At 52.5% G+C, this 14,035-nt stretch overlaps 2 protein-coding genes across 16 annotated transcripts in view; one reads left to right on the top strand and one right to left on the bottom strand.

The window, feature by feature from the left end:
- The first annotated feature begins 268 nt into the window (after positions 1 to 268).
- Positions 269 to 1,423, top strand: LOC129493008 (uncharacterized). Its single transcript, XM_063612597.1, is given in 7 exon segments — positions 269 to 368; positions 371 to 582; positions 584 to 680; positions 683 to 775; positions 778 to 886; positions 888 to 1,021; positions 1,173 to 1,423. Coding segments are annotated over 7 exon segments (996 nt in total).
- An 11,323-nt stretch (positions 1,424 to 12,746) lies between these two features.
- The window catches only part of BANP (BTG3 associated nuclear protein), a 126,047-nt gene continuing 124,758 nt past the window's right edge, over positions 12,747 to 14,035 (bottom strand). For all 15 annotated transcript variants that reach the window (XM_055232726.2, XM_055232729.2, XM_055232721.2 and 12 more), the window contains one exon: positions 12,747 to 13,527. In XM_055232726.2, coding sequence (XP_055088701.1) covers positions 13,456 to 13,527 — 72 coding nt within the window. In that variant the 3' untranslated portion in view covers positions 12,747 to 13,455. The remainder of the gene's footprint in view (positions 13,528 to 14,035) is intronic.

Genomic DNA, 14,035 nt, shown 5'->3' with positions numbered 1-14,035 from the left:
TCCCCTGCCAGGCAGTGCCTGCACCCACCCCCACCGCCACCCCCACCCCTGACCCCCGACCCCCCGCTGGCTGGAGGAAGTGAAATGAGCACGGGGCGGTGTCTTTGGTGCTGCTGGGGTGGAGTCAAGGGCCAGATCCCGTCGTGAATTTGACAGAAAAGGAAGTGGGTTCCCAGCACAGGTGACGCTCAGCCAGGGCTCCGCGGCTCTCACCCAAGAGCTGAGCTCCAACCTTCCTGGCCCGGCTCCGTTTTCCCAGCTGTGGAAAATGCCTGTCCACCTGGCATGGCTGGGTAGTGCCTGCTTCCCCCACGCCAGCCACGGGCCGGCTCCCCAGTCCTCTGTGGCAGGGTTGCTGGTCTCTGTTAAAAGCCCCCCGGTGACTTGCATGCCACCAGGGCCTGTGCCCCCGGGAGACACTCTGGGGAGGGGCCACCACAAGGAAACCTCAGTCCAAGCTGCCCAGCGGAGGCTGGGAATGGCTGTGCCAGCACAGGAAGGCAGGTAGGCATCTCCAGGGCAGGCAGCTCTCCCCCCGGCCCAGCCCCCTGCGTGAAGTGCTCAGCCTGGGTAGGAGGTAGAAATGTGCTTCCCTCTCAGCCTCCTCCAAGCCGCTGGAGGTCCCGCTGGTTCCCCAAGTGGCTTCTGTCCTGAGCCGTGGGCTCCTGACCACGCACCTACCTTCACGGTCTGAACAAGAGTCTGAGCCAGGGACCCCGCTTGAGACGAGTACAGAGGAAGCCAAGGGCCCACACAGGTGAGGGGGTCTCGGGTCTGAGCTCACCCAGCGCAGGCTCAGCAGCAGCCTCAGAATTTCCTGGCATCTGCTTGCCTGTGTTGCAACCCAAGTGGGGTGTGCGCGCCGCCTGAGAGAGAAAACACTCGGAGGATTATGTAAGCGCTTTCTTCCCCGGCACAGGGCAGTCTTGGGCACGATGAGACCAGACCATGTGCAAAAGCGCTTCAGGAGAGTGGCAGGAGCTGAGCCGCCAGAGAAGGATGAACCCCTTCCGGGATGCTGGTGGCTCGTCTTGGGGAACGTGGGGCTGGTCAGGACTGCAGGACGCAGAGGGGCGGAGTGTGAATGTGGAGGCACCAGTGCTGCGTGATTTTTCACAAGTTGTCTAAACTCTCTGTGCCTTCATTGCCTAACTCGGCTGTTTCCAATGCAGCTGATTTTAACAGCACCTGTTTCATGAGGCCACAGCCAGGATTCTGGGAGGCAAAGCACAGAAAGCCCTCAGTGCGGTTTGAGGCTCCAGGCAAGGCTCAGCTGACAGTAGCTGAAAACAGCAATTTCAGCCGCAGAGTCGCCCACCCTGCGCACTACAGAACGAACAAGGGTTTCCAGCTTTGCTCGGATTTGTGGGGACCACTGGGTTTGGACTTTAGGAAAAGCTCATTTGCCTTTGGGCAGAAGTGACCGGAGCTGGGGTCACCTGAGGTCTGGGTAGGAACCTCTCGTTGGATGACGCAGGACCTGGGGACAGGCCGTCTGTGTGGGGCAGCTCTGGACTCAGACCCATCAATACCTGTGAAACCTGTCAGGCTGAGCCACCGTCCAGCAAGTGAAGAGACCACAACTGGGCCACTTCGGAGTCACTTGGCCGCCACCTCCGGGTCCTCATAGCCCTCATGTGTGTCCCAACGGCGAGCAGGCGGCCAACAGTGCACCCTGACAAGGCACGCATGTACCATCGGAGACACCTGCTTCTTTAAAGTGACCGGATGGTGCCCAGGACCACAAGAACCAGCCTCGCGGCAGGGTGCCAAGCCTCTTTCCCCCTCCACTGTTAACTTTTTTGCCAAGATTCCAAAAACGAAGCTGCAGCTGAAAATAATTTCTTTTTCTTCTATAGCCCAAATGAGCAATGGTGTAGAGATTTTCCCATCGCAGAACTGCAGTCTCCATCTGTAGTAGGCCCAGGCGGTGACATGTCTGAGTTCGGGGTGCCTTGGGGCCAGAACCCAGAGGAGCACCCACATTGGCGTCCTAGTAATGTGAACCCTCATAAGAGCTTCAGGACAGCAGAGGCAGCGGAGATGCTGGCGGGCAGGGAGAGCCGGCCTGGCCAGCCCCTCAGGAGTGAGCGTCAGTCCTATTCTAGCTCAATATTATAAACCTTATCTCAGGCGGCTGCTTGTGACTCCAAGAGACCACCAGGCCCTGGTGATAGCCAGCAGGGTACCTGACATATAAATCCCGCCCACCTGCCTGGCGTGGCTGGGAGACCCGCCCGGGTGCTCTCTGTCTCTCCCTCCCTCTTTCACTGCTCCCTGAAGGCAGTATCTAAAGAGGCTGAGGCTGTCCTGTCGCTGCCCCAACCTCTGGGGAGAAGCCCACAGTTCTGATCATGGACCTCAGACAGGGAAGCGCCCAGGAGGCCTCGGGTGGCCGGGCTGTGCTGCTTCTCCCTGGACGGGCAGAGCTGGCACATAGGAGGCGCTTCACAGGTGACTAAGGAGGCACAGGCCCGAGGCCTGGGGGACTGCAGTGTCCGGTGGATCCCAGCTGCCGCCATCAGGCCCATGGGTGGGAGAGCCAAGGGAGGGGCTCAGCTGGGCAATGGGATGCGAGTGGGCGGGGGACACTGCTGGGAACTCCCTTCACTGCAGGGCCAAGAATGTGCGTAAGCAAACCGGGCGGGAGAGCTGCGTGTGGCCTCGGGCAGTCACTCAGCCTCTCCGCCCGTTTTCCTGGTCTGTAAAATGGGCCGAAACGCCCGCCCTGTGCTGTTCTGTTCTTTGGGCAATTTCTATAAAAGCTTGGCCCAGCCTCCCTGGCACACGGTTGCTACCTGGGTCACTGTTATTTTCATCCCTGCCCCTGCTCTGTGCTTAGACTGACCTCCCCTGACTCCGGTGAAATCAGCCTCCGCAGGCATTTCGTCCGCCCCTTGTTCGTCCACAACACGGCGAGGCAGGTGTGCTCAGGGAGCCTGAGGCTTTCACGGACGTTAAATGTATGTCCCTGAAGGAAACACGTTTCTGTACAGCCCCAGAGACCAGCAAGTTTAGGGGCTTGAGGGGCAAAGATCCCAAGGATGCTGGTGCCAGGGATGGGGCTGTAGTCATGGGGGTTTGGGGGAAGCGGGGAAGGAGCACCCGCCCTGCCAGGACCTCCCACAGCAGAGTCCACTGGGAAGCCAGCCTGCAGGGCCTGGGGTGGGGGCACAGGGAGCCACTCAGCAACACGGGGACGACCCGGAAGTGGACAGAGAGCCCCAGCGGCTCTATCACAAGGCCGCATACGTGACACGCATCTCTCGGGACCGGGACTTCGGCTCTTGGAGGGCCACTTATAGAAAAGAGCCCTCTCCTTACACGGAGCTCACTACCCTCGGTTTCACGGCTGTGCCAAAGTTTAAAAATCAGGACGGAGTGTCTTCCCCCACTGTGTAGAAATGCCTGGTGTTCTTTAAATGTGAGATGTCGTTTCCCCACTGGGTGACTGGCCTCGGTTCATCCATCGCACTCACGGCTGCTGGATCCTGATGGTCTCAGATCAAAACCCCCTGGGGAAGATGGGCCAGGCAATCCATCATGCATCTGAGCCTTCAAGCCGGATGCGGCGAAGGTCTAGTCTGACTCCAGGGACCAGAGATGGAGGGGAGCTTGCCACAGCCCCCATGTCATTCTGCTGAGGGGCACCCCTGCCCGGTGCCAGGCTGACGTCCACACTGTCCTGCTGTTCCCACCAGCTGAGCTGACTTCCTGCCGCCAAGCACCCAGAGAGCTGACTCTCGCCCATCTTCCCGTGGCCCAGCTGCTGGGGGAGCCAGGCAGGCACCCGCCCATGTCGGGGAGCAGAGGGAGGCAAGTGCGGGGTGGGTGGGTGAGTGCATGTGGCTGGGGGAGCCAGGCGGGCACCCGCCCATGTCGGGGAGCAGAGGGAGGCGAATGCGAGGCAGGTGGGTGAGTGGATGTGGCTGGGGTTCCTGTGGGGTTTCTTTTGATTGCTTTGGCTGATGAACAGGGAGGCACCCCCAACAGTGGAGTGGAGGTGGGCAGGCGGCGTACAGGTTCAAGGCAAAGGGAAGGGAAGTGGGGCCGCTGGGTGGAATGAAGAGGCTGCCTGGAAGCCTGTGGTTTCACAGCAAAAATGCAACCAGGTGTGTGCTGCTTCACCAGCTCTCAGGTACAGGGCAGGCGAAGGTTTGTATCATCTCAGTTTGGGGCTTTGTCTAGGTGAGTCCTACGAGGTGAGTCCTGGGAGGTGCGAAGGGGTTGAGGGTGTGTCCACACAGAGGGGAGCGTGGGTCTGGGATCCTGGCCCGGCTGAAGGAGGGGCCAGGGGAGCCAGCTACAGGGAAGACGGCAGAGCAGGGGTCAGCGCAATGTCCTCTGCAATCCACGGATGCGGGACGGGGCTCCCTTAATTTAGCTCTTCTTTAACCTCTTTCAGGAAAGTTTTATGATTTTTTTCCCATAAACATCTTTTGCATCTTTAATTGGAGTTATTTCTTCACATTTCTATATCTTAAGCTTTTTGAATGGTGGCTTTTTAAAGTTTCCTTTTCGCATGACTGCTGATGACAGAAACGCAATGACACCTTGTATACTGACTTTGATCCCCAAAAACGTGCTGACATCTCTTAATATTTCTGATATTTATCCCTGGGAAATATTTTAGGTTATCTTTGGGAATTGTTTGGAGTTTTCTAGAACACAGTGACATCACCTGGGAATAGTGGGTTTTGTCTCTTCATTTCCACAATGTGCCTCTGGCTTGTTTTCTTTCTCTGCTCCCAAGACCTCCACACAGCTGAACAGAAGCTGTGAGAATGGCACCCCGTCCTGCTCCTGATGATGGGGACGTGCGCTGTGGCTGCAAGGCTTCTGTGGTAACCCTCGATCAAGTCAAGGGAATTCCTTTTATTTTCTAGAATGCTTTTTTTTACTTTTTAAGAGTTGGCCGGGCGCAGTGGCTCACGCCTGTAATCCCAGCACTTTGGGAGGCTGAAGTGGGCAGATCACGAGGTCAGGAGATCGAGAGCATCTTGGCTAACACGGTGAAACCCCGTCTCTATTAAAAATACAATAAAACAGCCTTGCGTGGTCGTGGGCGCCTGTAATTCCAGCTAATGGGGAGGCTGAGGCAGGAGAATCGCTTGAACCCGGGAGGTAGAGGTTGCAGTGAGCCGAGATCGTGCCACTGCTGTCCAGCCTGGGCGAAAGAGCGAGACTCCATCTCAAAAAAAAAAAAAAAGAGTCTCTTCCTGTCACCCAGGCTGGAGTGCAATGCTGCGATCTCAGCTCACTGCAACCTCTATCTCCCAGGTTCAAGCGATTCTCCTGCCTGCCTCAGCCTCCCCAGTAGCTGGAATTACAGGTGCCCGCCACCACGCAAGGCTGTTTTTTTTTATCTTTAGTAGAGACGGGGTTTCACCGTGTTGGCCAGGCTGGTCTCCATCTCCTGACCTCGTGATCCGCCCGTCTCAGCCTCCCAAAGTGCTGGGATTACAGGTGTGAGCCACTGCACCTGGCCTGTTTGGTACTTTTTAGAAGTGTCCAGTTCATCACTGTGGGTTTGTTTCTATTCTCTGTTATTTACATAGGTTTTTTATTTACACAGTTTTCTCTCCTTTGCCTGATTGTTTGTGTGCTGGATACCGTATTTGCAAAATTGTTCACAGACATAATTTAGCATTATCTTCCTCCCAGAAGGATTAGTGTTTGCTTCTGCCTGGCAGCTGGGGACACCAGCCGTGCAAGACCACCTCAATCCAGGGTCATGACTGGGACGATGTGAAGCTGAGTGGCAGCCCTCGGAGACTCAAGGTGCAGCCCTCCCAGGATTCGGCCCAGTGGGAAGGGGTTCACTGGGGTCCCCGCCCTTGGCGGCCCCAGGTCCCAGTGCCCATCCCTCCAGCTGCGAGGCTGGCCAAGGCCCCACACACCCACTCAGGCAGCACTTGCCAGGGCAGCCACCAGCCCAGGAGAAAAGTGACCCCCGGGCTGCCCCGATGCCCAGGCACTCTCCTTACCCGGACTCTACACTAGGAGGGCTGCACTGCCCTGAGACGCTCAGCACATTTGTACATTGCAGTCAGCTTTCCTGTTGACCCCAAGGAGGGCCAGCGGCACTGCCAAGCGGACACCCCCCAGGCCAGGCCCCCGTTCTTTCTTGCCTTCTTTTGGACAGACCATGTATTTTTCTAATTGGAGGTCTCCCCTCTACTAGAGTGGACGTTACATATGCTGGGTGTAGCCTTTCATGGATAAGGGATCCTGAAGTTTCTTTTACATGTGCTAATTCTTATCTTTTTCTGTTTCTAAGCCCCATAAGACCTCTTCTTTTATAAATCCAGTTTTTGGCCTGCCCACATATTTACCACTTCCTCCGCTCTTCCTCCCTTCCCCATCTCGGATCTTCCATCTGGAACCGCGGTCCTCCCGCTACATGTACAGTCTTACAGCGTCTCCTAGCGCAGGTCTGCCCGTGGCCAGTTTTGGCCCTTTGTATTTCAATTTTTAATTGAAGAATGACATTGTGAAGTGTGCACATCATAGTGCACCGTCTCACGGAGTGAATACATGCAGACTGGGAAACAATGCCGCCTCCCAGAAGACCCCTGCCTCGCTCCTTCATCTCCCTCCTCTCCCTCTGCGGAGAACGTCTCACCCAGCAATGATTTCATTGGTTTCTGAAAGGGGTTCAGACAGGATCACACTGCATGTCTGTGTCCCACGTCACGCACAAGTGCAACTCACTGGTGTGACTGTGGGAGCCACAAGCCACCCCTTTATGTTGCCGCAAAATCTTCCGTGGGACGAGCAGCAACTCTGTGTTGGTGACGGGCGTCTGACGCTCTCCAGGATCAGGCTGACCATGGCTGCTGAGGCCATCCTGGCGGTGTCTCCTGAAGCCCACTTGCCGTTTCTGATGGGCACACCCGATGTGGGCTGCTGCAGCCTCGGTGGCCTCAGCTCACTTGGCAGAAGGCACCGCACCGTCTTCCACCCCACCAGGGTGTGCGGGAGGCCCAGTTGCTCACACCCTCCATGGCGCTGGCCTTTCAAACCTTAGGGATTCTGGCAGTTTTAATATGACCAATGAAGCTGAGCTCTTTTTCACATTTACTGGCCATTTGGAGGCCTTCTCTTAGGTGACTCTTCATGTCTTTGGCCTTTTTTCTTTTTTTGGTAGAGGGGAAAACTCACTAACTGTCAGATAACCCAGCAGCAATGAAGGCAGGCAGGCTTCCGAGGAGGATCAGGAAACCCTGGTGTCTGCTCCTGGCAGAACAGAGTCCACAAATCGACTCATATATATATAACCAATTTATTTTTTATTTTTTATTTTATTTTTATTTTTTGAGACAGATTCTTACTCTGTCACCCAGGTTGGAGTGCAGTGGCTTGATCTTGGCTCCCAGGTTCAGGTGATTCTCCTGCCTCAGCCTTCCAAGTAGCTGGGATTGCAGGCACGCACCACCATACTTGGCTAACTTTTGTATTTTTAGTAGAGACGGTGTTTCGCCATATTGGCAAGGATGGTCACAAACTCCTGACCTCAAGTGATCGGCCTGCTCAGCCAAATTTTCTTTACCCAGGTCTATCACTGATGGGCATTTGGGTTGATTCCATGTCTTTGCTATTGTGAACGGTGCTGCAATGGACATATGCGTGCATGTAAATTAGTTCAGCCATCGTGGAAGACACATGTGGCAGTTCCTCAAAGACCCAGAACCAGAAATACCATTCGACCCACCAATCCCATTACTGGGTATATACCCAAAGGAATATAAATCATTCTACTATAAACATGGAAATTTCCACAAAAATCTCTGCTTGGATTTTCACTGAAATTGCACCGAATGTACCATTTAGAGAAAATGATCATCTTTGCGATACTGAGGCTTCCATTCACCAACAGGCTACATCCCTTTTTGTTTTGTTTTGTTTTTTCTTAGGTTTTCTTCACTTTCCTAATATTTTATAGCTTTCTGTCCCAGACATGTTTTGTTAGATTTGTTTCTACATAGTTTACATTTCTTAGTGTCTATAATAACATTTGTAAGTGATTATTACAGTTCGTTTCTGGAATTTAGAAATATAATCGGTTTTTTGTATGTTGGCCTTGTGGGCAGGAATCTTGTAAATTCACTTATTAACGGTTTGCTTGTGAGTTCCTTTGGATTTTCTTCACATATAACCATATCACCTGTAAATACTGACAGCTGCATTTCTGGTTTTAAAGTCTTTTAAGTTTGTTTGTTTGTTTTTTTTCTAAAGACAGTTTCACTCTTGTTGCCCAGGCTGGAATGCAATGGCACAATCTCGGCTCACTACAACCTCCGCCTCCCGGGTTCAAGCAATTTTCCTCCTTCAGCCTCCCGAGTAGCTGGGATTACAGGCATGCCCAGCTAATTTTGTATTTTTTGTAGAGATGGGGTTTCTCCATGTTGTTCAGGCTGGTCTTGAACTCCCAACCTCAGGTGATCCGCCTGCCTCAGCCTCCCAAAGTGCTGGGATTACAGGCATGAGCCACCACACCCGACCCTTTTAGGCCTTTTTTCTTCCCTTGGTGTGCTAGTGCATCGCAGTGAGGGGCAGCCATCTTTGTCTGTTACATCTCAGGGAGCGGGAGAGGGGGGTGGGGGCAGCTCTCCGCTTTCCACCCTTGAGTGGGCTGCTTGTTGTAGATTTCTTATAGGTATCTTTGATCAAATTAAGGAAGGTCCTTTCTATTCCTGGTTTGCTAAAGTTTCTCTTAACCCATTTATGTCTGAGGTCACCTACTGCTTGGCAATGAGCTCGAGCAGTAGGACATAAAGAACTCCCACATGCTTGGTGTTCCAATAATGGAACACTAGGCATAGTTCTTCATGAATGGGTGAAGTTTACAGATTACTTTTCTGCATTTATTAAGATAACCATATAGTTTACCTCTTGTTAGTGTGATGGATTACATTGACTTTTAAAATATTATACCAACCTTGCATTCCTGAGCCTAACTTGATCATGACCTATCATCCCTCAGTGTCACTGCATCAGGGTTATTCATATTTTGTTTAGGATTGCTTAGGATGTTCAAGAGAGACACTGGCCTAGATTTTCTTTTTTTCTTTGAAACATCCTTGTCAGCGTTATGCTGCCTCGTAAAACAAGATGGGAAATGAGAGTCTCATGTTTTTTGTTTTTTTGTTGTTTTTTTTTTGGTTCTGTGGAAGACTTTTAAAAGACCATTATTCTTTCTTAAACATTTGGAAACACGTAACACTGAAATGCTGAGCCTGGAGTTTTTCTTTGTGACAAGATATAGGTAAGATTTCTGAAAGACAGGAGCTAGTAAGATGTTCTATTTCTTCTGATAGCAGTTTTTTCCTAGTAATTTGTCAATTGCATCTAACGTTTCCCACTGACTTTTGAGACAGCCTCAAGTTTTTATGTCTGAAGGGTTCGTAGATTCTGACATTGTGATATGTCCCTGCTCTCTTTTCTCTGACTAGTGTACCAGGGCTTTTTCAAGTGTACCAGTCTTCTCAAAGAATCCAATTTGGTTTTGTTGGTTGTATCTACTCTACGTTTTGTGCCTCATTTCCTTAATTTTTCCTTGTCTTTAAGCTTTTCTCTAATACAACTGTCGATGTATTCCCTGAGTTTTGATCAATTTGCATTTGTCATTCAATTACAAATACCTTCACATGTCCAGTTTTCTTTCTTCTCTGACCTAGGGGTTATTTAAATGTTTGTTATTTAACTCCCAAACATTCAGGGATTTTTCTACTTTTCTTCTCATTAATTTTTGCCTTAATTCCATTTGGTCACAAAACACATTCTGCAAGCCCCCCATCCTGTGGCGTTGAGGTGGCTTCACAGTCTAGTGGGTGGCAATTTGGAGAAGAGCGCATTCCCTGAGGTTGCTGGGTGTGACATTCCTCACACGTGGCTTGGGTCAAGGTGCTCGTCACCTTGCTGCAGTACCTTGCATCTCTACAAATGTTTTCTATGCCTTGTTTCTGAAGTGTTTGTCATAGTGAATTCCAGGACTTAAAATTGCACAACCCTTGGCTGGGCATAGTGGCACATGCCTGTAATCCCAGCTACTAGGGAGGCTGAGGTGCGGGAATCGCTTGAACCCAGGAGGCAGAGGTTGCAGTGAGCCAAGATCACGCCACTGCACTCCAGCCTGGGTAACAAGAGTGAAACTCCGTCTCAAAAAAACAACAAAAAAAAACAAGGCCGGGCATGGTTGCTCATGCCTGTAATCCCAGCACTTTGGGAGGCCGAGGCAGGCGGATCATGAGGTCAAGAGATTGAGACCATCCTGGCCAACATGGTGAAACCCCATCTCTCCTAAAAATACAAAAATTAGCTGGGCGTGGTGGTGTGTGCCTGTAATCCCAGCTACTCGGGAGGCTGAAGTAGGAGAATCACTTGAACCCAGGAGACAGAGGTTGCAGTGAGCTGAGATCACACCACTGCACTCCAGCCTGGGCGACAAGAGTGAAACTCCGTCTCAAAAAAAAAAAAAAGTTGCACGGCCCTTCCAGCCTTTTTCTGCAGGGCAATACAGGGGCTTTAAAACAATTCACCTCCCTTCGTCCATGGCCCAAGTTACACAGTAATGTTTTCCAGTATTTTGTTTTTAAAGTTTCAATGAAACGATGTATATATGTTTATTATTCTCTTTGTCCATCGCTCCATCTTACTCTAGGCACCTCCCCTGGATTCACACTCCTGCTCTTGAAGAAAAATTCCTAACAATTCCCTGTAAAGGAGGTGTCATCGGAAATGACATTTTTTTTTTTTGAGACAGGGTCTTGCCCTGTCACCCAGGCTGGAGTACAGTGGTACAGTCATAGCTCACTTCAGCTCAACCTCTTGGGCTCAAGTGATACTCTCACTTCAGGAACTCAAGTAGCTGGGACCACAGGTGCGTGCCACCACACCCAGCTCATTGTTTTTGTATTTTTTTGTAGAGATGGGGTCTCACTATATTGCCCATTCTGGTCTCGAACTCCTGGGCTCAAGCAATCCTCCCACCTGAGCCTCCCAAAGCGCTGGGATTATAGGCGTGAGCCACTGCACCCGGCCTCAATTTTTGTTTATACATTTAAGTATCACCTAATTATTTTTGTAATTTTGAGATAATTTATATGCCAACAAATTTGCTCTTTTAAGTGAAGGATTCAGCGACTTTAAATTCCACAACATCCTAATCACCCAAAAAGAAACCCCATGCCCACTGGCAGTCACTCCCAATCCTGCCTCATCCCAGTCCCTGGCAACCATGAACCGGTCTCCCTGCAGTTGTCTTTTCTGGACATTTCATATCAATGGAATCAAACAGTAAGTGGTCTTCTGCATGTGGCTTCACTCCGCACAGCTCCTCCGAGTGCTGGCCGGACTGCAGCACGCATCCGTGTTCTGTTCCTTCACATGGCTGGATGACGTCCCATTCTTTGGAGACTGCTCAGCACGCATCCATGCTCCATTCCTTCACGTGGCTGGATGACGTCCCATTCTTTGGACAGTCAGCTTTGTTTCTCCCTTCATCTGCTGATGGAAGCCCAGGTTGCGTCTACCCTGTGGCTGGTATGAGCCGTGCTCCTGGGCACATCCAGGCACAAGTGCATGTGTGAGCAACTGTCTTCAGAGCTCCGGGGTGGATCCCCACAAGTGGAACTGCTGGGTCAATTGGTGGCGTGTCACCAGCATCCTGAACAACAGGTTCACTGAAGACCCAGCCCCACACCGAGAGCTCCCTCCTCTGCACCAGTGGCTTCCCCTCCACCCAGCGCCCAGTGGGTGCCCACGCCTGCTGCCTTGCTTTCATCCCATCGCAGGCATCTGTTCTTTCTCTGGCTGCTGTCAAAATTATCTTTGCCTGTGATACTTTCGTGTGTCGAGGCAGAGACTGATGTTCGTTTCTCCTTGGGGTCCTATTCTACTTCCTGAATCCTTGAAATGCATCTTCCTTCTGTTCTCTCCATTCTCTCCTTCTGGGATTCCAATCATACACGTGTGGATTTGACTTTCTACACCCTGCCTCCCAGCTGGTCCTTTCTGTCTCCTGGAGAGTGGCCAAGCTCTGGTGACCTCCCGGGAGGCCTCGGCCAGGCTCCTTGTCGTGGCCATCTTCAGAGGCGGCCCCACCACGATGGAGACACAGAACTCAGGAGCGCCGTCCCCATTTCGAGAGCAGCTCATCCCAGACTCTCACCCCCAAGGGGACCCAGCCCAGGATCCTGACGGGGCGGGGCAGGCTGGAGCTACGACCGTCTGGATGGCAACGCGGAACTCCTCCCAGAGAAAGCACAGAGAGGCCCCGCTCTAAGTCAGCGAACACGACTTCACGTAGGCCCCTCCCAAGCCCCTAACGCAACTGCCGCAACGGTGTGGGTAAAGCAGGCCAGGCCCGGCTGGTCACCAGGGATTCAAACTGCCTCCGGCACTTCTATTTGTGGATATTATCTCTGCCTTTAAAAAATGTGTAAATAGTAGGGCCTGCCCCTGTGGCTGCAACTTGCTCTAAGGACCCCAGGACTGTGCCTTCTGGAGCTGGCAGAGCTCTGTGGTTTACGAGAACAAGAAGTTCCACAGCTGTGTCCTAAACCAGGTTTCCCCCTCGACAGCTCCTACGACACAGAAACAGAACTGACTGTCCCGGGGTGCCCACACTTACTGTCTACACAGTGGAGCGGGCAGCGGCGTGGCCTGAGCGCCAGCGAGCCCAACCCCCCAGGGACAGGCACTCTCTGGCGAACCGTCTTGCAGGAGGAAAAGTGTAAGGCCGCTGTGGTCATAAATACATTTTATTTCATTAGAAATGCATAATTACAGTGTTTGAGAGCATTTCCCCTAGAAAAGTAGGTCAGCAATACCCCATCGGAACTGAGAGCTGGCTTTGCAAACACCTGCCTCCTGACACTGAACAGAGCACACAGCAAAGGGCTCCCGTCTCATGACATTGGACAGAGCACACAGCAAAGGGCTCCCGTCTCATGACACTGGACAGAGCACACAGCAAAGGGCTCCCGTCTCATGACACTGGACAGAGCACACAGCAAATGGCTCCCGTCTCATGATACTGAACAGAGCACACAGCAAAGGGCTCCTGCTACTCCCCTGGGATTTTTTTTTCAAATTTTCTTTTTTGTTATAAACACCATAGCAAATTAAAAAAAGCTGTTTAAACAGAAAAATATCGTAGTTCTTGATTTCCCGCGCATACGCGACGCTCTCCGCACTGTGCCTCCCCTCGTCCTCCGACAACAACAGCATGACTCAAACGAAAGGGGTCTCCGGCTGGCAGCGGCGGCTGCTCTCTCAGTTGATAGGATGCTCTTCCCCGCGGAGGCAGCAGCCTTCAGACGCACTTCAGCAGAACACGTGCAGCCGCTGCCTGTGCTGAGGCCGCGAGAGCAGGGCGCGCGGGGGCCGGGCGGTAGGCGGAGCCGGCGAGGGGCTCCTGGTGCCGGGTGCTCCTGGTGCTGTGGGCACCGCTCACTGGATCTGGATGGCCCCGTGTTCGAGCTGCATCTCCGGCTGTAGCGTGGGCTGCAGGGCTTCGGCCGTCTGCAAAAGCGAGAAAGGAGGGACTTTCTAGAAAAACACCCAGCACTGCATGGCCAGGGAGTGTCATGAACAGCCAGTGGCTTTAAGGCAGAATCAGAAACACGCACACAGGAACGCGAAGGAGCCCTGACGGCCCCAAGGCTCACCCGACTTGGTACAGAACGCCTGGCTCCCAGCGGAACGACGCGCCCACGACCCTGGTGCCCAGGGCAGCTCCGGCACATCCAGGCCCCGGCCTGCCCCCCACATGGACTCGGTCACCCCCGCCGGCGCGGCAGCTGCTCCTGCCTCCCCACCGCCAACCCGCTGCCTCACTGGGAAGTAACCTGGAAGTGGAGAACACCCTGGCCCTCCCTATTTCCCCGAAGCTTCAGGTACCACTTTGCCTTCTTATAAACATTGTCCCAATGTTTCAACAAAGGGTTTTCGGGGCAGCTATGTTTCTTCCCTCAAAGATACAAGTTCTGGTCAATGAGTTACAGATATTAAAAGGACTTTAAGTACGAAA

The sequence above is a fragment of the Symphalangus syndactylus genome, chromosome 11, assembly GCF_028878055.3.
Source record: "Symphalangus syndactylus isolate Jambi chromosome 11, NHGRI_mSymSyn1-v2.1_pri, whole genome shotgun sequence".
In the NCBI taxonomy this organism is placed as follows: Eukaryota; Metazoa; Chordata; class Mammalia; order Primates; family Hylobatidae; genus Symphalangus; species Symphalangus syndactylus.
This window is presented reverse-complemented; position numbering and strand designations above follow the sequence as displayed.